This window comes from Abrus precatorius, unplaced genomic scaffold (assembly GCF_003935025.1).
Source record: "Abrus precatorius isolate BTA unplaced genomic scaffold, Abrus_2018 Scaffold3, whole genome shotgun sequence".
Lineage (NCBI taxonomy): Eukaryota > Viridiplantae > Streptophyta > Magnoliopsida > Fabales > Fabaceae > Abrus > Abrus precatorius.
In genome coordinates, this window is record NW_020874373.1 from 28,707,076 (window position 1) to 28,734,314 (window position 27,239).

At 27.9% G+C, this 27,239-nt stretch overlaps 2 protein-coding genes across 6 annotated transcripts; both read left to right on the forward strand.

Moving 5' to 3' along the window:
* Positions 1-6,172: 6,172 nt before the first annotated feature.
* Positions 6,173-12,331, forward strand: LOC113860903 (auxin transporter-like protein 2). 5 transcript variants are annotated; one of them, XM_027493453.1, is made up of 10 exons: positions 6,176-6,648; positions 6,746-6,875; positions 7,179-7,398; positions 7,524-7,709; positions 7,839-7,951; positions 8,048-8,231; positions 8,335-8,432; positions 9,266-9,473; positions 10,364-10,621; positions 11,602-12,331. In XM_027493453.1, exons 3-10 carry the CDS (start codon positions 7,222-7,224, stop codon positions 11,836-11,838), a joined length of 1,461 nt encoding a protein of 486 aa, XP_027349254.1. In that variant the 5' UTR covers positions 6,176-6,648; positions 6,746-6,875; positions 7,179-7,221; the 3' UTR covers positions 11,839-12,331. The 5 variants fall into 5 exon arrangements, with proteins under 5 accessions (XP_027349257.1, XP_027349254.1, XP_027349256.1 ...); XM_027493456.1 differs by lacking the exon at positions 6,746-6,875 and having other exon boundaries at positions 6,173-6,233; XM_027493455.1 differs by lacking the exon at positions 6,746-6,875.
* A 9,279-nt stretch (positions 12,332-21,610) lies between these two features.
* LOC113861290 (auxin transporter-like protein 4) lies at positions 21,611-26,261 on the forward strand. The gene is made up of 8 exons (XM_027494015.1): positions 21,611-21,791; positions 21,903-22,088; positions 22,530-22,642; positions 22,749-22,932; positions 23,039-23,136; positions 23,459-23,666; positions 25,204-25,461; positions 26,034-26,261. The coding sequence occupies exons 1-8, from the start codon at positions 21,627-21,629 to the stop codon at positions 26,259-26,261; spliced, it is 1,440 nt and encodes a 479-aa protein (XP_027349816.1). The 5' UTR covers positions 21,611-21,626.
* Positions 26,262-27,239: the final 978 nt, after the last annotated feature.

Consider the following 27,239-nt stretch of genomic DNA (forward strand, 5'->3'; position numbering starts at 1 on the left):
TAAAATAAAGTAAAAATTATTAAGAAAAAAAACGAAAGAAAAGTGTAATTTACGAAGCATGTAATGAAATAAAGAATAAGATAAGAAGGAAATAAAAAAGAAAAGAAAGAAAGCGAAGATAGTCTTTCCACCTCATCCCCGTGGGTCTTTAAAACACACGTATGTGCGATTTAAAAGGAGTGACGAAAATGGAGATGAAAGAGGACCCATTTGGAGGGCACCAGTGGAACATACTCCGAGTTTTGATCCTCATGGAAAACGACTTTATTGGCGTCAAAATCCATTATCTAATCATTGCTTCCCCCACTAAGCCCCAAACCTAATTAGAATTAAACTCCATTAGTGAATACACCTACTAACGTATTTCTAGGTTTCACCAAATCTTCGGCCTAATTTTCATTCGCCAAAACCACCTCTATCTCTTTCAAGTGAAAAAAGATTGCACCCATATCAAATAATTTAGAGGGATTTAATACAACTTGATCAACTAATGCATCCTAATAAAATTTACCTTAATTGAAACTAAGTCACAATTTTTAAAGAGACTTGATGTTACTTGAACTAAACTTTTGCCTAAGCAAAACCATCACTCTATACCTCTCTACTTTTGCAAATCAGAAGTTAAGAAAAAAGAAAAAGAAAAAGAAAGATCAAGTGGGGAACCATCACACCCAGCAGACAAATCCCTGTTTGAACGGGACAGCGTTGAGTTAGTGTTCAATTTATGTGTAACACACTTTTCCATTTAACATGGATTCGCCTTAGCCAAGAACCAAATGGCTTTGGGGATTGTGGGTTGTGGGGTGGCTCCACGGTGAGCACCACCACTTTTGCCTTTTGGATACACCTAGATGTTCTACAATATCTCTTCAAATTGCAAGTAATGTGATTCAATAGGTATCTTTTTTAATTTATTTAATTTTGTTAATTTCCTTCCTTTAAACATACGTTTTTAGTTAAGCTAATTAATCTAAAAAGCAAGCAAAAAAGAAGAAGCAAGTTTGAAACTTCAGTACATAAGTTTTAACCCTTTCATCAGTAGTCTTAGAGTCGACTACCAAGCAAGGTCAAGGGGAGCAATGAAGTGTCCTCATAAGGAATACAAATAGTAATTTTAAAATATGAACGCTAATTACATTGACCTTTGCTAGCTAATTACACTTATACTCTATTTATTTGGAAAAAATAGTATTTTATTTTATATATTATTGCCCATCACACTTATTATTATTATTTATTTTGTAATCGCAGATATTTCTCCCTTTTTCTACATAAATCATATAACAAAAACAAAATTAAGAAATGGAGTTAACAATAACCTCATAGAAAGTCAATTAATCACCCCTTTAAAAGTATGTCTAAAAGCAAAGCAGGAAATTGCCACAAATCTATGGTTGTACGTCGAACTATAACTAATATAAACATCATCGAAAATATGTAGCATTCCCAAATCTTAACTCTTCTATCACATGCATAGACTCTTCCCATGCCCAAACCTTTAGACAAGGTTTTGAAGTTGCAGCATATAATTATAATAAAAACCTTAACCATTGTACCCTTACCACCTCTACCTACACATGCCTAGCTAGATAATTAGATTAATTAACATTAATTTTAGATGAGTTAAGAGGTGAAGGGGACCGTTTCTATTTCTTGGTCACTAATTTGTCTTGGGATCCTGAAATGCTTTCTTGTTGGCATCTAGGTGGCAAACCTAAATTCGGGTGTTGATTTTTAATTAAAGTTTTAGAAAGAGGGTATAATGTTTCATTTTAAAGGATAGAAAGTCACATTAAATTTAAAGAGTATTTAAAAAATTATATTTACCTCACATAGAAAAGATAAAAAAAGAAAAAAAGAAAAAAAAGATTTAAATAAGTAACAATGGTTAATTACCTTGAATGTTGAAAGAGGAGTCACATAGAGATGCAATTCTTTCTAGTAGGAATTGCGTTAGAAAGTTATACCACACCAAAACTTTTTATTAAAATGGTACAAAGATGTAATCATGAATTACCTCGTCCTTTCAGTGTCATGCAAAATGTATCTTTAATATATAGGACTATATATCATTCCACAAAATCTTCTTGTTGTGAGAATAAAATTATGGTTTATCTTGTCTTTCGAATTTTTACCTAGAATGAGTTAAACTTTCTTCCACAATTCTGCTTCTGCACAACACCATACAACTTTTGACTTATATTCCACTGATTAAGACATGAAGGATAGTTTCTCTGCATTTTATTAATATATTTAGGTGCTTTAGACTAAATTTGATAAAATAGTTTAAATCATACTTTCTAAATAAATAATATTTTAAAGTTCATAAAATCAATGAGATGTATTAAAAGGAGAAATTTTAGATTTTCCTAATTCAGAAAGAATTACGTGAATATAATTTAAAGAAGAAATGTTGAAAATACATTTTTTTATTATTGACAAAGTTTATTAAAAATTTAAAAATATAAAAAATAAACTTGAGTAAGAAAGAGTGAGATTCATATAATTTTTAACTAATAATAAAAAATATGTTACAAAGAATGTATTTTTACTATTGCTCTAATTTAAAATTTCACCCTCTCCTTAACGAAGAAGATAATGAGTTTTGCATGAGAAATATAGAATAATTTATTGAAAAATTTTATAAGTGAAAAACAAATAGAGGAAATAGTTTCTTACTTTAAACAAACTTTTTCAAGTCAATTTTTTTTTATCTAATAATCACATTTTATGATTTTTAAATGTTAATAAATTAAGAATAAGTAAATAACAATTAAGAAATAGCATAAATTATTAAAAATTAAGTAACATCTATGATCACATTGGAGAAACTAGACACCGCATGCTTCTCACAATTTTTTGTGGTAATTATTTATAAATATTTTAATTTTAGTTTTGGTCTCTACAAATTAAAAATCGTAAATTTTTTATCTCTGTCTTAAAGTCTTGGTTTAGTTTCTTACTGTAAGCAATACGTCAAAACAAGTGTCTTGTGAGGTACAACCACTTGCTCCAATGCTTAGTACGTTGGAAGAATCAAAATCTAAACAAAATAAATAAAATAATAATAAATAAAATTTAATTTTAATATATTCTGAATGTAAAGCTAGAAATTAAAGAATATAGTAACACAAAATATTATTAATATGAAAACAAATTTACAATATTAAATAATTAAAAATAACCTTAAATATAATTTTTAAAATAATTATTATAAATTTGATTTTAGCGCATTGTAAATATAAAAAAATTTATAGTGTCAACTAATTAAAATATAATTTTATATATTTTTATATTAATTATCATAAAAATTAATGAATTATTATTACTATGATAATTTGTGATTAAGTAATAACGTAAAAATCATTTTTTATATATTTAAATTAAATTTAATTATTACAATCATTAATGATTTTTCATTAAGGGACAAATTGTCATTACACGACAATTTAAAGGAATTATACAGTTAAAATGTATAAACACGTTCATATAAGTTATCACAATTAAAAATAGGACAATTTTTTTCTTTTAAGATAAGTAACTTTAGAACTATTTGAGTAAAATAATATTTTTATTGTTGTTACTATTAGTACTGTTATTATTATTGATATTATTATAATTAATTATAATTCCTATGTATAAATATTTTTAAATTTATTAAATTTATAAATTTAAAAAGAGTAAATATTTTATTTTTAATAATAAATATTGTATAATACTAAATAGAATCAAATAAAAAGATATGATTTTAAAATTAAAAAATAAATTATGAACAATTTAAAATTTAAAACTAAAAAAGTAAATTAAAATTGAATTAAAAAACAAAAACCTAAATTTTTTTATTATAACTAATAAATATTTTATTATATTAAATTAGAATAAATTAAAAAGATAAAATTTTATATTAAATAAATATATTATCATCCATGATAGAATATAAAAATTTAATCAACTTACGGACTATCACTTTTCGTGAAATATTAACTAAAACAAAATTAAATTTACAAAACGTGCTTCATCAAAAATTAAAACTAACAAATCTATAATACAGGTTCATTGTTATAGTTGTAAGCATTCTTAAATTATTCATTAATTTTAAAATATTTATTTCATTTTTAATTTTCTAAATAATGACTTTTAATGTTGATTTTCATTAACATTTATTTTTTATCTCAAAATTTAGTTATTTATACTCATAAATGAGTTCATTTTAATATGTAAATTTTTTCTATCTTTATCCTAAGTTAAATTATAAGTTTTACTTGTGTATTTTATGCATAAATCCACTTTAAGTGTTTCATTAAAAATATAAATTCAATAATAAATAAGGAACGAATAATATAGTAAATGAGTACATGAATATTTTTAACGTAGATATTTCCAAACTAACAGTTAAAGATTATTTTCTTTTAAGCATAGAGATTAATAAATTCATAAACATGTTTAAACACCGCATTCCATTAAACATATATGTATTTACAAATAATTAAATTATTTATGAGTTATGACCTTAAGATTAAATAAATATTTTTCTTTTTTCTGTTCCCTTTTTATAATTAACTCTTAAATAAAGTTTAAAAAATTTAATTACTTTCTCATTCTTTCAGTCACGACTCTTAAGTAGAATTCAACTTAGGAAAAAATATAATTTCTCGTTTTTATTAAAATTAGATATAATTTTAAATATATTATTAGTTCTCTTACTTATTGTTTTAAATTATTTTAAATTTTATTATTCTCTCTCTCTTCTGTTTTTCTACAAGTGTACAATTGAAAAAGAGTAGGAATTAATGTGATCCTAATTTTCTTAAAAGATTAATATAAACTATTAAAATTACTTTTTAGTATTTACAAATTATTAAAACAATGCATAAAACCATAATTTACTCTAAAAGCTAAAATAAAGTAGAACAACAAATTTAATAAATAAAAAAGTGAAGTAATAATAATGAAACACAAATTAAAAAAAAAAACATTTAATTTGGTTTTTGATCATGCTACTTTGAATTTGTTTGAGGGCATTTGCGGTTTAGTTTGATTGGTTTTGAGATAAAAGTAATACTAAAATCTAACTAATTTAAACAAATATTTTGTAATTTAGATTGAATTTTTTAAATATTTTTAATTTTTAAAGGGTACAATTTTAATTTTTCTAACACATAAATACAAATTTATTAATTAATGTATGATTAGAGTCAAAATAGTAGCTATTTTTTATTTAAGAAATTTTAAATAGAAAAAGTAAATATATAACGATTATAAAAAATTAATAAAAAATATTATATCACATAATAAATCACAACTTAGTCTAAATAAAAAAAATAAATCATAGTAATCTCAAATTATTTTAAAATAACTACAAATATATTTAGTAAAATAATTTTTTAAATTTGTTTATACACGATACAAATTTATATTTAATAAATTTTATTAAAAAATAAATAATTTAATAATTTAAATAAAAATATAATTCTTAATAAATAATTCATATTTATTGAGTTGTAGAATATGTAATGTCTTGGATATTATATTAGAATAATAATTCTACGGTTAGACCCTAATTGGAGTGGTGCATGGGCTACAAAAAGTCACCAACTAAATGTACGGAACTGGAGGATATATGAGGCAGCTTCGAGTTAATTTTATAATTTTATATTTTAAAAATTTTTAAATTAACTTTTTTTAATTCTCTCTTTGATTTTTACCTTACTCTCAGTTTTTTTAATTCTAAACTTTCAAACAAGTCTAACACAAAAATTGTAACTTCTTAACTTATTTTTGTTTATTCTTTTTATCATTCTACTTAAAATAGTCGGAGACAAAGAGAAGTTAAAAATATATTAGTATTTTTAAAACATTTTAAAAGTGATAAAAATGTAGTAATGTAAAAAAAGATGGGTTATAAAAAAATATAAATAATATATTTTTATTAAAAAATAAAAAACATAGAAATGAATAGATTGTTTATCTTCTTACAAAATATTTTTATTTTTATTCATTAAGTTTAATATTTTAAAAAAGATCTGAATATGACTTAGGACAACCAAAACTTGGTTTTACTCTTTATATTAACGTATAATAATGATAGCCGTTAAGGTTGTATAAACACCTTTTAGGCCTATAAAAACAGAGTGCCTTTGGTTCTCTTCACTTCTTACTAATCACAACACAAAAAGCCTCATTCACATTGATCTTCAAATTGTGCTGTGACCCAATAATCGAATCACAATTGGGTTTCAATCTTTCATCTCTCACTCCCTCACACCACAACCACAAGCCTTGGCTCTGTTGCTTCAATAATCTCTCTGTTTTCCTTCACCTTTTCCTACATATTTTTTAATATTAAACAAAAGAAAACGGTCCACGTTCACTGATATATGCAATCCTGTTGAACAGTAACGAAAAGGGTCATTTTATTTATATATAGTTTCAGTTTGTGAAGTCTGAACAAGAAAACCAAAGCCAACTTCGAAAACGTCAGAGAGAGTTCTCTCTTTCTCTTTCGTTCTGTTCCCTCTGCTTTTGCGGCTTCTCGCCGCCTTTGCCGTTCGGTTCTGCTTTTTCTGTGCCAATTGGTGGCGCGCTTTTATTACATTTTGCTCAGTTTTCAAGCTTCTCTCCGCAACAACATCAAGTGTGAATCTCCATGTATATCTCATTGCATTTAATGCTTTCAATGACAATTCTGTGAAGAATTCTTAGGCATTTTTAACCTTTCTTCTCTGTCGCTGACTTTACTAAACAGATAGCAGTGAAGGCTTTTTTGGTTTTTGGGAGATATACAGAGAGTAGAGAGAGATAGGGAGATAGATCTTCTTCTGGTTGCTTCATTTTTCACCTTTTTAAATAAAGAGACATCACCACTTGCCACTAAGGTTGGTGGAAAGTGATCTGCATTGGATTTTCGACTGCTACTTTGGTGTGTAAAACATGAAATGTAAAAATCATGTGCCCATTTTTTGTTTTAACTGGGCTGGTGTGGTGGAATTCAAGTTGTTTTTTTGTGAAAAGTGCAAGGAATTTCCAGTTATTTGGATCTAGGGTGCTTTTTCTTTTCTTTTCTTTTCTTTTGTTCATGTTTTTTGAGGTCTTTTTGTTTTATATTTTTTTCATTTTGTTCTTGGCTTTGGTTCGATGATGGTATTTGTCTCATTTAGTGTGCTTTTATGTGTTTTCAGATCCATCAGGTTCAAGACACTGCTTTTTCTAGTTCTTGAATAAATGGAAACAAAGCAAGCAGAGGAAGCAATAGTAACTAGCTTAAATGAGGCAGAGAATGAAGTGGGTGGTGGAAGAGATGAAGAGGAGGAGCAAGACCAATCTGCGTTCAGTATCAAAAACCTCCTTTGGCACGGTGGTTCTGTTTGGGACGCTTGGTTCAGCTGTGCTTCAAATCAAGTAAAATCAATCCACACCCCATTACTAAAACTTTCACGAAAAAACAATCACTTTGTTTTTTCTTATTTTTCTCTTACCCATTTTAGCTCATCATTAACCATATCTAATTAATTGGTCTAATTTAGGTAGCTCAAGTGCTGTTGACACTGCCATATTCTTTCTCTCAACTGGGTATGCTATCAGGGATCTTACTTCAGATATTCTATGGAATCGTTGGAAGTTGGACAGCCTATCTAATCAGTGTTCTCTATGTGGAGTACCGTACTAGAAAGGAAAAGGAAAATGTCAGTTTCAAGAACCATGTCATTCAGGTATTCTAATTCTACATCCACTGGTTTCTAATCTCTTTCTCTGATAAGACTTTGGTACAACTTTTATTGATATCACTATATGTTCTAGATCACATTGACTAAATTGAAACTAACTGCACTGGATTTCAGTGGTTTGAAGTGCTTGATGGGTTACTGGGTCCATATTGGAAAGCGGTGGGGTTAGCCTTCAACTGTACTTTCCTTCTCTTTGGATCTGTGATACAGCTTATAGCATGTGCAAGGTAAGATATTTTCTTAGTTTCTGCAAAAAAAATGGGGATAATCTAATATGGGTCTGCACAAAGTTTTCTTACATTTTGTTGTTGATGCAAAAACAGTAACATCTACTACATAAATGACAAATTGGATAAACGGACTTGGACTTATATTTTTGGAGCTTGCTGTGCTACCTCTGTGTTCATACCCTCCTTTCACAATTACCGTATTTGGTCATTTCTGGGACTTGGAATGACCACTTACACTGCTTGGTACTTGGCTATAGCATCTCTTATCCATGGACAGGTAAGTTAGTAATTCTAAGTAATAATTTTTTAGTCTTCGAAAATATTATTATTGTTATTGTATGCTTAGGCAAGTTTCTTATTCTTGACATATGATATGGCAGGCAGAAAATGTGACACACACGGGTCCATCAAAGCTAGTGCTGTACTTCACCGGAGCCACCAACATATTGTACACGTTTGGTGGACATGCAGTTACTGTGTAAGTTACCATTCTTCTTCATTTTCTGCACAGCTTCACCTAGCAGCAGCTTTTGCCAGTAGTCTTGGTTTTCGAGACCCTGTCACAAAATCATGCATAATCACTTTTGTTTCTTGGAAAGTTTTTCCCATCCCCTTTATATATATATCTATAGGAAGATAGATTGTTAAGAGACACTGGTCACGCTTACCACCACAAGTACTAGACAATAAAATTTATATTAAAAAATGTGTTAATTTTAGCTCCATGTGTCACTAGGGTCTGAGAACCATCGTAGGTTCTTGGAAACGAGGAGACTCTACCACAAGTACTAGATGATAAAATTTACATTTAAAAATGTTTAATGTTAGCTACATGTGTCGTTAGGCCTAAGAACCATTGTAGATTCTAAGCTGCATGTCATCATTGTCTTTAATCATAACATTTGTTTTATTATTAATCATTGTTACTGAATGGTTAATAAAAGACAATGGTGTCCTATATAACTAATGAGACAGAGGGTTTAGAACATAATCATACTAAGATATAATTAAATAGTGTTACCCTCCAAGAAAATCCTACAGTTAAACAAATGACTTTTTCTCTGTTGGTTCTCTTTCCTTTAAAGCTAATTTTTTTTATCTCAAAAAATAAAATAACAGTTTATTTGAAGGTTGGCTTCCATTGTATTTTTGTCTGCATTGCAATGTGGTGAAACAAACTGGCAATGGAGCCAAGAGGGTCATGGAATTCACTTTTATTTTATATACCCATTTTAGAAATTCCAATGTCCATTATTATGATTATTCCTTGATCTCTGAGTGTAAAGTGAACACTGTTGACAAATGTTGCAGAGAGATTATGCATGCCATGTGGAAGCCACAGAAGTTCAAGTACATATACTTGCTGGCCACTTTGTACGTTTTCACACTAACTCTTCCTTCAGCAGCTGCTGTTTACTGGGCTTTTGGTGATGAGCTTCTCAATCATTCCAACGCCTTCTCTCTCCTACCCAAAAATGGATTTCGTGACGCTGCTGTAATCCTTATGCTCATTCACCAGGTAAGTTTTTATTGTACACGCAATTTTTTGTAATTTGGCACAAAATGTAACCATTCATGAGTTTTTGTCTAAACTAAAAGGGTAAAATAATGTACTAATAAGTGAAATTCTAAATAAATCCGCTTTTTCTACGTTTTTATTCTGTGTTGGATCGTTATATTATATATTAGAAAATGTTAGCATTAAATATTTGTCTGGGTCATCACAGATACGTATAAAACTTGTCATTTAAACCCTTGTTGCAATAAATGTTCCTTTAAATGGTAGTAAGGTTTATTTATTTTCGGTCAACATGTCAGGAACTGGATCATAGACTGATTAAAGAAATCCCGTAATTCAATTTTAAAATAAACTAGTGACAACTGTTTTTATTCCCCCTTCAAGTAAAGCAATTAAAATGTATTTTAATAAGTAAACTATATAGCTTCATCTATAAAACATGTAATTAAGAAAACAATTATAGTTTGTCATGAATGAATATTTAATTTGCCCACGGAAGTCAAAGTTTTCATTTTGAAAGTGTTTTTTAACCCATGATTAGTTTCCCCCTGATTTTTGGGTGATGTTAGCTATATACAGTACATTGGAATTAATAATCTTTTGCATTTTAAAATCCATATACCATTTTTTAAATATTTTTTTTAATAATTCACCTAAATTATATCATACTTCACTTTAAATTTTCCCTCTTTTCTTTTTCTTTTTTTTTAACCACCAAAATAACTACACGGCTGAAATTACTTGTTAAAAATGGTAAAACACTAGTGCTCCAACAAAATTAAGCACATCAAATAAGTACCTTGGTTCCCTTAGTGATGCTTCTGTTAAGTGATTGAAGTGTTGACTATGAATGAATAGAGAAATCTTACTACAATATTAAATGGGTGCAGTTCATCACATTTGGTTTTGCGTGTACTCCACTGTACTTTGTCTGGGAGAAGGTAATTGGGATGCATGACACAAGAAGCATTTGTATGAGAGCACTAGCAAGGTTGCCAGTGGTTATACCCATTTGGTTCTTGGCCATAATCTTCCCTTTCTTTGGGCCCATAAATTCTGCCGTTGGAGCTCTACTTGTTAGTTTCACCGTCTACATCATCCCCTCCACAGCCCATATGCTTACTTACAGAAAAGCCTCCGCAAGACAGGTAAATGTCATTCAATGTTTTTTAGAGCTTTTATGGGATCTTTTGGTCCTTATAACTCACCCTACATCATAGGATAAGATTTTTTTCATGTTGTATTTTCTAGTTTAATGTTTTGAATTAGATGGGTTAGAGTAATAGTGACACTTGCATAGGCTTGTTTTTGATGAAATTTATGAGCTACACGAGGGTAAACTAATTTTTAAAATTATGCCAAGAAAGCTAATAGTATTATAGTAACTGAATAATTTGATCAAAGGACACTTGATTAGAAAACAGGGGTAAAATAGGTAAAATGTGCATATTAAAAAAATGTATTTAATTAGATATAATGACAACTCTTTAACTAGCATGAACTTTTTTACATGTTATCATGCCAAAAAGAAATTGTAAATACATTGAATTGCCTTAAGTGAGTGGAGGCATTATTGAAAATATCTGAATGGAATGAGGGTATGTGTGTGATTCTGCATTCCATGCCAACATCCGTGTTTTGATGGGGACTATTTTCCATATCCCACTATTAAAGTAGTGACCAGTGAACGCACAGTCTGAGAGAGAGAAACATACGGAAAGGGTGAGAGAGAGCAGAAAATGTACAAAAGCATTTAAGGCTTGAGTTTGGAAACATTAGGAGAAGAATGGAAGACTGGTGGGAGGTCATTTTCATTTAGTTATTTGCTACAGTTAACAGTATAGTACTGTGCCTCTGTTGAGCTGGCCTTATTGATTGGTAATATATTTCCCGAATAATTCAAATTAGGACTACATTAATGGAAATTTTGGAACAAAAATCATGCATAGGAACCTGATGTTGATGTTGGTCTTTTGCTGCATTTTTTAATTCCCATTATACTATATATATTCTATTTGACATCATTATTGCTCCTGTTTAAGGAATTTTCTGAATAATGCAAATATAGTGTATAGAGACCTCCTCACTCCTCAATTATCTAACTTAATATTGTGATTTTATTTTGTAGAATGCTGCAGAGAAACCCCCTTTCTTTATGCCAAGCTGGACTGCAATGTATGTATTTAATGCATTCATTGTGGTGTGGGTTTTGGTGGTTGGGTTTGGGTTTGGAGGATGGGCCAGCATGTCCAACTTCATCAAGCAAATTGACACATTTGGGCTCTTTGCAAAGTGCTACCAATGCAAGCCCCCAACTCCACCAGCCATGGCAGCAGCACCACCCCCACGTGCCCATCATCACTGATTAACCACCCCAACATAATAGAGTTCAGCTGAAACTACAGTTCCATCAATATTTTGTATCATACATGGGGGATCGTAGTAATACTCCCCCTTAATTTGATGTGTGTTGGTTGTGTTTTGCAATTTTCATTTTTCTCTTTTTCTTGTTATACTATATAGGTTTTCTTTTACCCTTTGAGATTAGTCAATTAAAATTTTAAAATAGTGTGACCAATGGGTATGATTCCTTTGCTATAAATGCATAGGCTAATTAAATTACTATGTTTGGGATCTTTTCCCCCCTTTTTTAATTTTTGTTTGGAGATAGTATGAGATTTTGTTTCCAATTTATTTTTGTGCTTGTAGATTCAGTTTCATTATTACTTTGCATGTTTCCAAAATATGCCACTTTGTGGAGGGATAGGTTTGTAGGCTATTGTTTACCCTTTCTTGTTTAATTGCGCACTTCAAGCTTTTAGATTCCTCGCCTTTCAATTTTATTCATAGTGAATGTAATAGAGTGGACCCTTTGCACATTCACATGGGTTGCATGTGCCTTTTTCTGTTCCACTGCCTCTTCATGTGCCAATCTTGAGTTCGATATTATTTATAAAAGAAGTGTATGTTAATAATTAATAATGCATGAATCTCATAATGCATGAACCTCTACCTTAGCAAATAAACACCCATATTTCATGTCGTGGGATCTGTCCTGTCTCTTGTATTGTAAAACTTTTCTAGTGTTAAGTGGGCTCATAAACGACTTGAGCCAAAAATATATTTGAGAATTTGAATTAATAACTTGATATGATCATATTAGATAAAGAAAGAAAAGTTTTAATTTAATTAGTAGATTTTATAGTTAATTATGATGTTTTTTTTTATCAAAATTATCTTTTAATATTGTGTTATTTAGTAATATGAAAGGGAGGATTTTGTGGATCTTGTTTGCAAATTCTACTAACATGTCTATTTGTTTATCAATTTATTTTACTTAGTGCCATACTTTAATGTATAGTTTACGATTGAGATTAATTTAAATAAATATTTTAATTTTGTTCAATAATTTTAAATTAATTGTATCATAATTAATTCTAAAACAGTAGTTCCTATTTTGATGAAAGATATAAGTGTGAGGTTGTGTTAGAGATGTTTGTGTTGTTAGTCAATGAAATTAGTTAAACTTAATCATGTTTTTATCTCTACTTTTTAAAACTTGTTCTTAAAAAAATTATTAAGATTTAGCTCTAAAACATTTTTAAAATGTTCAGAATTAATTTTTATAGTCAATTATTTTTTATTGAGTGATAAATTAGATAACAAAAGTTCAGTTTATTATTGTTATTGTTATTTTTAGATAGTATTTGCAAAGTTCTCAAAACACTTTATTTGTTCACTACCATGTTCTTCAACCTCCTTTCTATCTTTAGGGTCATTGAATATTATTAGTCTCGTTCACAATATGCAAAAATTAGAGTTTTTCATTAAAGAAAATGACAACATTAACAATAGGGTCTATGCTTCTGTTCAGCAATAAATGCAGCAAGTGCTAAAGTTAAAGTTTAGGTCCTTATCTATTGTTGTTTATGAATATGATGCACTCGAAGTTTCTCTTAACGGAGACTTGTTCAATTTGAAGTTCAATAGAAGTCATAACAAATTCGATAGGAACTTTCATGTGGACGCCAAGGGCATCAACCGGCTCTCACACCTTTACCACCTACGTCACTTAAACGTTGTCGTTCTCTTCAATTGTGTTCGAGCTTTTTCTCATTAATGTTGTGATGGTGTTGATGAAGTTGCAATATCATTGCTTTTTGAGGAAAAGTCAATTAAATTCGCTTTCTGGGGTCCTATTTTGGATTTCTCTATCCCTTGCTTGGTTTGATGTTTCTAAGGATGCAAATGCTTCTATTAAGTCCATTAAAGCCTTTTGCTTTGACTTAAAGATTGCTAATTCCTTGAGAAAATTAGTTAATGTGCTCTCAGGAATTTCTCATGGTTAATGTGTTTGCTTTGTTGTGATATTGATACCTTAGAAGATAGTTAGGAGATATTCATGTTGGCAGTTAAATCATGGGTTTGGCTTGCTAGATGATGTTTCCGGTGCTTGTCGAATTAACGTTCGTACCTATTTGGTACACGATATTGAGTATGGAATTGGATATTGAAATTGGAATTAGATTTTAAAATTTTAATTATCATATGTTTGGATGTTAATTTGGAATTGGAATTATAATTTCATAGACTAAATATATGAAATTGTATAACAACTAAATTTGACTCACTTCAATTTGTAACTTGAATTATAAGAATTTAAATTTTTAATATCATAATTCATAATGCACTTTCACGTATCATGTTTACTCGTATATGTAGTTTCTCATTTTTGTAGTTCTTGTTCTTTCTCAAGTACTTTCATCCTCTCCCTTTTTCTTTGTTCTTTCTTTCTCTTCTTGTGTTTTCCTATTTTTCTATATTTTTTTCTCTTTTTAACTCTATTTTTATGTTGATTATTAATACTTTTTTTCCTATATTTTCTTATTTTTCTCTATTCTTTTCTTTCTATTGATTATAATAAAAGTAATTTTTTTTATATTCCTCTTTCTCTTGTTCTTCATATTCTTCTTTTATGTCTTCTTTCTTTTTATATTTGTTAAATATTTAATATGTTTACGTTACTATATTATATTACTATTATGTACTTACTGCAAACTATACTGTATTGCTATTCTGCACTTTCTATACTTATTGTAAACTAAATTGTATTGTTGTTTTGCACTTGATGCAAATTATATTGTTTATGTTAATTGTTTAATATTTTTTTTGAATTGTTAGATGTCAGAAGAAATATTAGAAATTAATTAAAGAACTATTAAAAGTACAAGAGAAAAAAAAAGAGAAAACTAGTGCTAAATCTAATTGTTATTATAGTGGTCACAATAACTTTATGGTATAAACAAAGAAATTTACCTAGAGAGCTAATAAAGGAAAGTGATAAAGACAAAAAAAAAAAAAACTTTTGAGACAATTATATTATGAGACTGATGAAAATTACTATAATCAATAACAAACTTTTTTTGAGTTTTGCAATATTTTACCTATTTTACCTCATGGTTTCAAAATGAGAGTTCTCAAAGGAACTTATATTCGTTTCGTAGAGATTATTTGTAGACGCTTTGGTGAAGTTGTAGCAACAATTATTGACCTAACCAAATAATACATCAATACTCACCATTTACAAATGAAGTTGTAAAAGATAACAAGTGAAAATAGTTTTCAGTAAGATCTATGCTAATTAGATTAAATAGTTTAAGAACATTATACACTAAATTTGATATTGATCATATATTGACAAGATTTTTGGAGCCTTAGATGGAACACATGTCTTAGTTATTGTTTCGTTTAAAGACCAAGGTAAATATAGGAACAGAAAATAACAAATCACTACAAATGTGTTGGGAGTGCATGATCGAAATATGAAGTTTATTTATGTCTTATCTGCATGGAAAGGTTCAACATCAGACTCTAGAGTTTTGCATACTGCCATGACAATATCTAATCCATTTATAATATCAAATGATGATAATTTCAAAACATATAATTATATTAAATTATTAATCATTCAATAGTTAACATTAATTTTTATTTTTCTATTTCAAAACATATAATTATATTAAATTATTAATCATTCAATAGTTAACATTAATTTTTATTTTTCTAGAAAAATATTATTTAGTAGGTGTAGGATATACCAATAGTCTTGAATTTTTGACACCTTATTGTTCTATTTGCCACCATTTAAATAAATGGTCAAGATATATTAATAGTCCAAGAACATGTAAGGAGTTATTCAACCTTTGTCATTCTTCAGCAAGAAATGTCATAGAGAAGACATGTGACTTATTGAAGAAGTGATAGGCCATACTACGAACACAATCATTTTTTAATTTAAAAACTTAGATGTAATTTAACTATTCAATTTTTTTAAGAAAAGAATATGTGTACATTATTATCATTAAGTCAAAACGTAAGTATAAATTATCAATGCTTATTGTAATTACACAATTACATTTGAGATAAACAAGAGAATGATGATCTTTTGCTAAATGAGGTATCATCGTGTGATACATATGAATCTACATCATGTTTGATTAAACAATCAAATCTTTTAAAAAAGAAAAATTTATATGATGATATCTTTCTTTTATTGTTTCTCACACCATTGACACTATCAACATAGCTTATCTATCAGATACTATTAAGACAAGTGATTAAGAAATATTCACTAAACTTTCAAAAGTAATAAACATAGAAGATTTAAAATTATTTCAAACTTATGATATTCTAATCAGTGATTCAAGGAATTATGAATCGTTTAAAGGTCTTCATGATTTACTTAGAAAATTTTGAGTCTTAATGCAAATTGAGAAATGATTAATTTAATAATATATAATATAACTCATCTTATTTTCTATCTAATTTAAGATTTCAATTTAACAAACCTAATATATCTTCCTCAAGGTAATTTTATTTCTACAACATATTTATAATAATTCAGACTATATATATAAATATATATATATATATATATATATATATGAATTTCGGTGCTGGTCCACCACTTAGCTAGTGCTTTTCGGTTTGATATGGGTTCAAGTTCAAGATTCCAATATAAATTTTCCTTTGGTCTAACAATATAATGTGTTATAGCATAAAGCATGGCGACGCAAAGTCGAGCAATAGATCATACAGTACACTTTATTATTATATAATTCAACTTTGAGTTTCACAAGGGCCTTATCTCTTATATTCAGTTGAAATTTTTCTTGTGGAAAATAATCAATTTTTTAATGGTTACTTTAGAACTCCACTTGCCTACTCACTACTAGTATTTAATGGAAACTAATATTGTGGCTGTGAAGTGAAACTACTGTTCATAGTCATGGTTGTTAAGGACTTTTCGTTGTTCAATGTGTTTCGCTTTTTGCAATCTTTCTTTGTTTGTAGAAAGAATTATTTTATCTTTTTTTTATGGTATAAATATTTTTAATTATTAAATGAATTTTATTTTTTAAAATAACAAATATGTATAATTTTTGTTGATATTTGTTTTTTAAATAGTAAATTTGTTAAATATATAAAAGTATAACAAATTGTTTAGAGAAATGGCTCTACTCTATATTATTCAAATATTGTTTTCATGATTACAGTAATGGCAGAGTCAATTGCATGAAAACAAAAGGAGAAAAAAAAAAAGAATTTATTTCTTTAGCAGTCTGAGCTTTCTTCCAAGATAAGAATGACCACTGTGTATTTATTCTTTTTGAATTTTTCATTCTTTTCATATACTTTTTTGATACTTTTTTTTATTAAAGTGAAATGTTAATGATACACTTTTTAAAATAATTTTTTAATAAACTTTTACTCATTGATTACTTTTTTAAAAAATCACAAAAATTATGTAAATTTAACACTAAATTTAATAAATTTTACTTTCTAATTTAATGATTTATATATATTTTTTAAAGTATATTAAAAAATATGACACTCTCTCTAATCTTTTTTATAAAAAAATAAATAAATAAATAATTTATTAAAATTAATAACAAAATTATTTCATAGATTTATATTATATATTTAAAATACTAACAATGATAAATGACTAAATTGATAATATAATAAATAAATGAATCTATCTACTATTATATATATATATATATATTTAATAAGTATGTCTTATTAATTTAATTCTTACGATAAATAAATATATTAAAAATAATAATTAATTTATTTAAAAATGTATTTATTTTTAAAATTTTAAAAAATATAATAGTTAATTTTTATAATAATAGCAGAAAAGAAAGTATCATCTGATTCTGCTATAAGTTTTGTCGTCTAATGTAAGTGCTTTTAAGCAAATTTAAAAACTGATGTAATAATGTTGAAGCGCTGGATCCCACTGACAGCGCCTTTTATTTTCGCACGGGTTGACGATTTTCAGGGTATTTCGCTTCAGCCGTAAAGCATGAAGACGCGGGTCATGCTAACGCTCCAAAGCCAAGATTACAGTTCCAATTGCCCTTTTTTTTAAATTTTTTTAATCGAAATAAACTTTTATATTAATACTAACATTGTGAATATTAAATAAATTAGTTTTTGAGTAGAGATGGTGAAAATATTTGCCCTCGTTAAAGTGAAATATACGTGATAAAATTACCCATTAATAAATAAAATTATAAAATTATCTCATGTATATAACTCTTATGTTTTGATTACCTTTTTAGTATTATGTGAATGAGTTATTAGTTAGGGCTAAGAGACTCATTCGTATTAACAATCTCCATTCTTCTGTGTAAACCTTTATTGTCACAATGGATTGCATGGAAGCAAGATCGGAACCAGGATTGTACTTTATTGAGATCAGCACAAATGAAAGCTTACAGAAGTTCATTATGACTGCATGGGCGATTCGAAAACACAAAAATGACATTATCTTTTCCAAAGTTCCTAGAGATGAAAAAAGGTTATTGCAACATCAACTGAAATCTTGTAGGAGTGGAAGTCATAGTACTGATTTTGGACAAGTTGTTCGTGATTTTAATGGCTTGGTTCAGATAGCAACTTGCAATTTTATTCAAAACCATATAGACCCAACAGTGGCTGAAATTTTTAGTATTAAGATGGAGTCTTAGATTGGCACAAACATAGAGTATAGATCACATTGAAAGAGACAAATGCCTTGCTATTACATAAGGCTATCGCAAAGGACAATTGTCATCGAGAAATATCACACATCATAGTCACAATCAACTATAAAAATTTGACAATTCAGTTCCATGCCATTTGCTTTCTGCTCACCAAGAGACAAGTGCACACTATTAGTGATAAGCTAGCTTATATTGCTTCTTTTATACATGGATACTATTTGGTGAAATGATTTCTCACATGAGATTTTTTCAAATGCTAATGTAAATTCCTGTTTTTATTAATTCGATAATGACATCTTTTGCCTTAAAAAACATTAACATAACACATTGAACATGGTAATAAAAGTTAAAAAAATATAATTCAGTTCAAAAACAATTAAGGGTATTTAATAAAATTTTAATTATATTTTATTAATACCTCTTAAAATTCCCATTAATTAATAATATTTTTAAAAAAATTTGGACTAAAATGTAATTGGCACTCACCGTTATCTTGCCTGCCTTTATTCCTTTATTTGCCATGTCGTGATATATTGTATTGGATCATATTAAATATAAAATAGTTAGGTTGATTTGAGTTGAATTACTTAAAATAATTTTCTAAATATAATTCAAATTGACTTCATATTTTTAATTAGCCTAAATTTTATTTTAAATCAAAATTAAAAAATATTTAACCTGTAATCACTCCTAACGTAATTTATAAAATTGTTTCCATTTATATTAGCAAGGTAGGTGACTTTAAGGAACATCAATAAAGTTTCTTAACTTACTTTTCATCATTTTATTATACTGATATTTACATATTGTATATTTTATAAAAAAAAAGTGTATATAGAATTTTTTTATAATATTAATAAATAATTCTTGTTATATCATACTATAAATAATTACTATTAAAAATAAAAATCGTATAATTTAAATTATATAACCTTAAGTTATCTATCATCTTCACGTCCAAAGATGTTATCTGGCTAAACATTGTTTTTTACTCTTATATAAAAATATCTCTTTCTCCACATACCTGCACACATATAAATAAATATGAACTAAATTTAACGTTCTCAAGCCATTAATTAAAGAAAAAATAAAAAAATATTTATTAAATAAAAAATTCCAAAATCATATTTATTAATTAAAGAATATCAAGTGATAAAAATTATTCTCGTCTATTATCATAATAAAAACTATTTATTTCACACTCTATTAATAGTTTGTAATAAAAAATATCATAACCCAAAGTAGTATGCTGAAAAAAAAACACACATAATATATATATATAAACCCATAGATTTGTTTTCAATTCTTCACACTGGTTTAACAATACGATTTATTCAGTAATTTTACATCAAACTTAATCTTTTATTTATTTATTTTTATCTTGCTTTCTATAAGGTATTTATACACTTTTAAAGAGTAAAAAAAGATTTTTTTTTTACAGTGCAATAATATTTTTTATTTCAACAAATAGAAAAGATGACGTACTTACTTACCCAACTGGCATCTTCCCTTCTTGAATCTTTTTGTTTAATTTAGAAACTAATTGCATGATAAACTAGCAGGAACTTGCTTGATTCAGTTTTTTAATAATTAATTTAAAAATATTTCGTACTGAAAGAATTGATTTTAAAATAAACGAGGTTAAAAATGATTTATGTTTTGGGAATCATATTTTACAACTGAAGTGAAGATGATAAAGTAAATAAAATATTGTAATATTATTTAACGTACGGGAATTTAAAACATTTGTTTTTATCTTTTTCTCTCTCTCTATAGGGAGAGAGTTTAGTAAAAAATATTATATTGAAAAATAGCTTTACCATAAAAAGAGTAAATTTGATTTCGACTGGTTGTTTTGAATTTTGTTAAAAATAATTTTGATAGAGTTGATCTTGAATTGTATAATATAATTGAGAAGTGATTTATTTATAAACTAATTTTAATCATAAATTATATAGTAAAACTTGTATTATGATATAAAAATTTATTTTATCCCTAAACAAAAATGAGTAATTACTTACCCAAATTTCTTCGTTTTGAAGTACATTTATTATAGTATATAGTTTCTGAACCGTGTGCGTAAAAACACCATGCATGTAAGCCTTCTCATTTTTGTTCAATCAATGTGTACACATTCAAAATTGTCGGCAACTTTCGTTCAAGTGACTTTTGGTGCTAAGGAATTCTTCACCCTAAAAAACACAGGTACATAACCTTATAAGTTAAAACTAATTTGTACACATTATTTTTTAATTAAAAAATTTAGCTAAATAAAAGAGTTTTAAGTAAATAATATCCATAAATTAAAGCAGCAACATTAATTTAACTTAACTTTTACCTTTGTGAATTCATAACATTATATCAAATTATATATATAACTCGTTAGATATAAATTAAATAAAAAATTTATATTAAGTATAAGAATTTTTATATTTAAATTAATATAAAAAATTATGTCTCATATTTATTTATTTATATTTTTCACTTAGCACCCATAAATAACGGATTCTCCACTAGAGATTGTATTGGGGATGGGAACCTATGATGGAGGGTCACTTACTGATTACCTATCCTGTACCATCTTTTTATATTCTCTAGCTTGGAAAAAAAAAATCCCAATCAAACAGTTTTCCATCGTTTTTATATATTATTTGAATTGAATCCAAATGCATGTATAGTTGTGGCAAGCCACCTAGAATAATGATATCAACACATTTTTAAAATTATTTATTTAATTTACAAATGGCCAAGTTATTGTAAGTAGATCACTCTGTAAAATTAACAATAAAAATATATTAAAATGAATATTTTCCAGCTATTTTTCATGTAATGATTCTGTATTTAGTTGACTCTAAGAATTACTTTATATCTCATGTATTATATTTTTCACTGAACTCCAAAAATGAGTCTGGTATCCATCTTTTACTTTACTCTAGTCAAATAATTACTAATTACGCACTTATAAAGTGTCATGAAGCTTCCCTTTCTGTTTTTGTATTTTTGCTTTGGGTTATAGACTTATTGTCCTATATATGTTTCATATTGAGAACATGGAATGAGGTAGAAAAATTTATTTGAAGATTCCTGGATAAAGGAGGTAATGGCTTCTGAGAAGCATGCAAAGGAAGCAATAGTCACAAACATAGATGATGAAATTTGCAAGGAGGAAGAGAAATTGCAAAACAAGTCCATGTTCAGTGTGAAGAGCCTCCTCTGGCATGGTGGCTCTGTGTGGGATGCATGGTTTAGCTCTGCCTCAAATCAAGTAAAATAATTCATAACCCTATTCAATTACCTAAAAAATATCGTCTTTTTTTCTCTGTAGTCCATTTTGGTTCAAAATTAATAGTTGAATTAATTTATGGGATTTTTTTAGGTGGCTCAAGTGCTGTTAACACTGCCATATTCTTTCTCTCAATTGGGCATGGTATCAGGGATCTTGTTTCAGGTGTTTTATGGGCTCATTGGAAGCTGGACAGCGTATCTAATCAGTGTCCTTTATGTGGAGTACCGCACCCGAAAGGAAAAGGAAAATGCTAGTTTCAAGAACCATGTCATTCAGGTTTGTTCTTTTGCAATCACTGCTCAATAGTATAAGATTTATTTATTTATTGAAAATTCTTTATTTAAATAAGATTTTATTGAAATATCTTTTCTAATGAATAGTATAAAATCAAAAATCAAAATTCCTAATACAAAGACAATATGTGTGTTGCTAATCTCATCCCATTTTTTATTTATAAAATTTAAATTTATAAGAATTAATCTCATTAGTATCTTGATGATATGGCCATCCCTATCCCACCACTGGCTTCTATGTCTACTATAAATAAAAAAGTTTTTATTAAAAAATATGTTAATATATTTAATAAAAATTGTTTTTAATGTTTTAATGAATATCTTAAGGGTACTAATCGGTATTTATCTCTAATTAATTCATTGGACGGAAACTAAATTGCAACGTTATGGGATTCCACTTTTGTTTATGGTCAATCATTTTCAGTGGTTCGAGGTGCTTGATGGGTTATTGGGTCCATTTTGGAAGGCACTTGGGCTAGGCTTCAACTGTACAATGCTTTTTTTTGCAGCTGTGATACAGCTTATAGCATGTGGAAGGTTAAGTTCTTCTTTCATTTCTAGAATTCCAGTTTGGAATAATCTGATTGACATTTAACATAGCTTTTTTTCACCACAACAAATCTTGTGGTTTCTGTAAGAACAGTAACATCTACTACATAAACGATAAATTGGACAAAAGGACTTGGACCTATATTTTTGGAGCTTGCTGTGCCACCACTGTGTTCATACCCTCCTTTCACAATTATCGTATCTGTTCATTTTTGGGTCTTGGAATGACCACTTACACTGCATGGTACATGACTATTGCATCCATTATTCATGGCCAGGTAAATCAGCATCTAAATTACAGTTTATATTAATATACATATTCCTTGAGGTTGAAATTAATTAAACCATATATCCATATATTTGCAATTAAATTGTTTGTTGCAGGTAGAAAATGTGACGCACTCGGGTCCAACAAAGCTAGTCCTATACTTCACCGGAGCCACCAACATTTTATTTGCTTTTGGGGGGCATGCAGTAACTGTGTAGGTCTCTCCCACATCATGGTTTAAATGATAGACTTGTGTATATCCTAGGTTTACGCAAATCATGTAGATTAAATTGATTACAAAGTATTTAATTATCATAATTTCATCTAAATAATTAGTTTAATACTATTGCATATGCAGTTATAAGATAAAATATAATTAAACTTTGTTATTATTTTAAAAGTTAGATATCATTCTTTAATCGTTACGTTTCTTATAAAAGAAGACATTTAAATGGATTAAACAGTTCTTATTTTGTATTAGATCATATTATTATTATTATGTACATGTAAACAATTAATGGTGAGAAATGGTGCAGAGAGGTTATGCATGCGATGTGGGAGCCAAAAAAGTTCAAATACACATATTTGTTTGCAACTTTGTACGTTTTCACACTAACAATTCCTTCTGCAAGTGCCGTTTACTGGGCTTTTGGGGATGAACTACTAAACCATTCCAATGCTTTCTCTCTCCTTCCCAAAACTGGCTTCCGTGACCTCGCTGTATCCCTCATGCTCATTCACCAGGTAAGCTTTTGCCTCACACAACTTTTACAATATACCTTTTGAAAAGCATTCTGATATTATCATATTATTGACCAAAGTAATTCAAATACTAGACCTGAGACAAAAATTTTGCTTAAAATCCAAAATTTCTAGACATGGCTCTAACCATGTTATCCTCACTAGTCAACTTCCCTTGAAACAGTGTTCACATTAAGCTTGAAAGATCAATGATTTGTCATCTTTCAAGCTTTGTGCTCATTCTTAATATGGCTTGAGTCCATGAATAATATCATAACCATGGTCATTATCCAGCCCTTGATTTGGTTTAACTCTAGAACTAATTTAGAGTAGAATAATGAACATAACAAAAAATTGTCATCCAAGAGTGAGTTTTCAATAGGATTTTAGACACATTTATGGAAATTTAGACCTTTTTGCCATGCAGAATGTGCCCCCATTATTAATACTAACCGTCTATTTATATACAACACGACTAAACGCCTTAATAGCAAGATAATCAAATTCTACACTTGAGTAAAATAAAATAAGAATCCTTAGATAACCGATAATAACAAATACTCCTAAACGATATTATTGTTCAATATTAAGATAAAGGCATCAATATTATAATTTTTAAAATATTAAAAATAATAATCCCAATACACTAAAATTTAAAAGACACCACTTAATCATTTTAGAAATGTGTTCAGCTTAGAGAATCATACTATGAATTTTTAATCCCATGATCGCCTCAATCTGCAATGCACGCTCCTTTACTGCCCCAAACAATCCATGATTATCATGTTATTGAGGCCATTAAACCTATGTATGATTATGATAAAATAAAATATTAGTAAATAAAAATTAATATCTTTCAAGAATATTTATTCAATTAAAGAAAAGAGAGATGAAAGATTTTAATAAAAGAGGGAAAAGAAAGACAATTATTTTAATTAATGAAGGAAGTGGGAGGTGCCTCTACTCTCCTTCCCTCCAAATTTCTTTTATTTGAACCAAATGTAGAAAATGATTATAATCTTTCCCTTTCTTTACTTTATTTTTGAACCAAACAAGGCAAGTAAAATTGTTTTCCTCCCTTCTCCTACGTTATTTTTAAATGAAACGAAATAAACTTAATTAAAATTATTAATCTTTTTCTTTCATTTTTCTCAAACCAAATACATAATTAGAATATTAGTGAAGAAAGCAAAATATTTTTTTTATTAAAAATATTATATTCTATATACAAAAGTTATTGATCATTTTTTTATAACATAAAACATTTAATATGATGTATTTAATATTTCTTAAATAATCTCGACAAGCATAAAATATTTTGCACATTACTACATATAAAATTTAATAATTCATAGAATATTTTTATTACTAATTAAAGTTTTATCGCTTACCTTTGCTTTTTTATTCCTTATATTTGGCTGCTCGCTTGCTAGTTAAATATTTAGCCACACTAAAATAATTTAAAGGAAAATACATTCAAAGAAACAATAAACACTAAATACTGTGTCTAAAGTAAATTTCACCTAACTTATGGATGCAGTTCATCACATTTGGGTTTGCGTGTACTCCACTATACTTTGTGTGGGAGAAGTTAATTGGGATGCATAGCACAAGAAACATTTGTCTTAGAGCACTAGCAAGGATGCCAGTGGTGATACCCATTTGGTTTTTAGCAATACTCTTTCCCTTCTTTGGACCCATAAACTCTGCAGTTGGAGCTCTATTGGTTAGTTTCACTGTCTACATCATCCCCACCTTAGCCCATATGCTCACTTACAGAAAAGCCTCTACAAGACAGGTAAATCCTCCTAACACTTAGCCATTTCTCAAAACATCACTTTTCATGTTATGTTCTTATGAAGAATCATCAGATGTTTCAAGTTCTAAATTAGATGTTGATTCGGAGTTATTTTAGTACTTTTTCCATGGATTGGCCAAATATTTGTTAGTTACTAAAGATCTATCAGTAAAATTGTTGACAATCTTGTTTGATTCCTATACAGTATCATACTCCTTCCAGTCTTTCATATATAAAGCAACTACAACTATTTTTTTAATCTAAAATATAAGAAATAATGACTCATTTCCATGTGTATTAATTCTATATTTTTATTTATTTTGAGACACTCATTCAGTACCTATATCATTTATTTAATGTATGAGCCATCAATTTAACCATTTATTATTATGAATATTGTTGAAATTAACTTAAAATTTATTGCGTATAATTACTTTTTATTAGTCTTAATTAATTAGTTATTGTTGAAGTATTTATCATCGTTACCACTGCTACCTTAGGATTTTTATTGAGTAATAGAATATTAGTGTAGTAGGGGCAATAGTCCAATGATACTATGCTTTATTTTGCAGAATGCTGCTGAGAAGCTGCCATTCTTCATAGGAAGTTGGACTGCAATGTATATCTTGAATGGGTTTGTTGTGATATGGGTTTTGGTGGTGGGATTTGGGTTTGGAGGATATGCTAGCATAACCAACATCTTGAAACAAATTAACACATTTGGGCTATTTGCAAAGTGCTACCAATGTAAGCCCTCAACACCACCCACTCTAGCACCAACACCCCCTCGTGCTCATTGAAATGAACACAAGTACTATTGGTCTTTCTTACAAAGTACATATATTTACCACTGTATTTCTGTCTAATTACCCGTGAAGGGTACTTACTTGCATATAGCACAGTGATGTACACTTTGAACACCAAATACAAAAATTGTAGCTGAACCAAACTTCAAATCATATATCACGCTGAATCTGATCACCTGCAATTCATAAAGGAACAGTAGGTGGCGCGGTCCAAATCAAACACTACAAAACCTTTCATTCAACATTTTTGTTTTTTTAATGTAAAAGCAAAATTTTAATTTTTTATTTTTAAATTAAGAAAATTATAATATTTACAAAAATAAATAAAAAGATTAATACATTAATTTATTAATTTTATTTTAAAAATTATGAGATTACAAAAATATGTTAAAAATAAAAAAATTTCCCTCCTCTTTTTTATTTATTTTTAATTTCCAAATATATCACAAAATAAACTATAGAAAATATGTGATATGCACCTTTTTTTTTTCTTTTCCATCCAGTTTAATCTAGATCCAATCCGAATCGCGCATTTAAATATTATACACAAATACTCGAATCACAGACCTTGTTTAAAGTATATTGAGTTGCTTGCTTCTCAGAACAACTTTTATTTGTGATATGTACTTTTTTTAAACAAATTTATTTGAATGATTTTCATTATTTGGTATACACACATTTTAAAAATACATTAAAAAAAATAAAGGAGATAAAATTGATCAGATACACTTTTGTTTTCTCAATCCATTCTACCTTCCATATATATTATATATTTTTAATTAGACATCTTCATAGATTCGAATGCTTGAATTAACACTTTATAATAGATCAATATACAAATATTATTAATAATTTTATTTTTATTTTTAGAGAAGTTAACTTAAGTTATAATGTAAAATATAAAAAAAATAATACCTTTTAATTTATTATTATTATTATTATTATTACTATGTCATGATTTCCTATATTACA

Bases quoted from the DNA above. Each gene is read 5' to 3' on its own strand.
- LOC113860903 (XM_027493456.1), top strand. From the start codon at position 7,222: ATGGAAACAAAGCAAGCAGAGGAAGCAATAGTAACTAGCTTAAATGAG. The intron at 7,399-7,523 runs GTAAAATCAATC...GGTCTAATTTAG, and splicing joins TCAGCTGTGCTTCAAATCAA to GTAGCTCAAGTGCTGTTGAC. The intron at 7,952-8,047 runs GTAAGATATTTT...ATGCAAAAACAG, and splicing joins CAGCTTATAGCATGTGCAAG to TAACATCTACTACATAAATG.
- LOC113861290 (XM_027494015.1), top strand. From the start codon at position 21,627: ATGGCTTCTGAGAAGCATGCAAAGGAAGCAATAGTCACAAACATAGAT. The intron at 21,792-21,902 runs GTAAAATAATTC...GGATTTTTTTAG, and splicing joins TTAGCTCTGCCTCAAATCAA to GTGGCTCAAGTGCTGTTAAC. The intron at 22,933-23,038 runs GTAAATCAGCAT...TGTTTGTTGCAG, and splicing joins CATCCATTATTCATGGCCAG to GTAGAAAATGTGACGCACTC.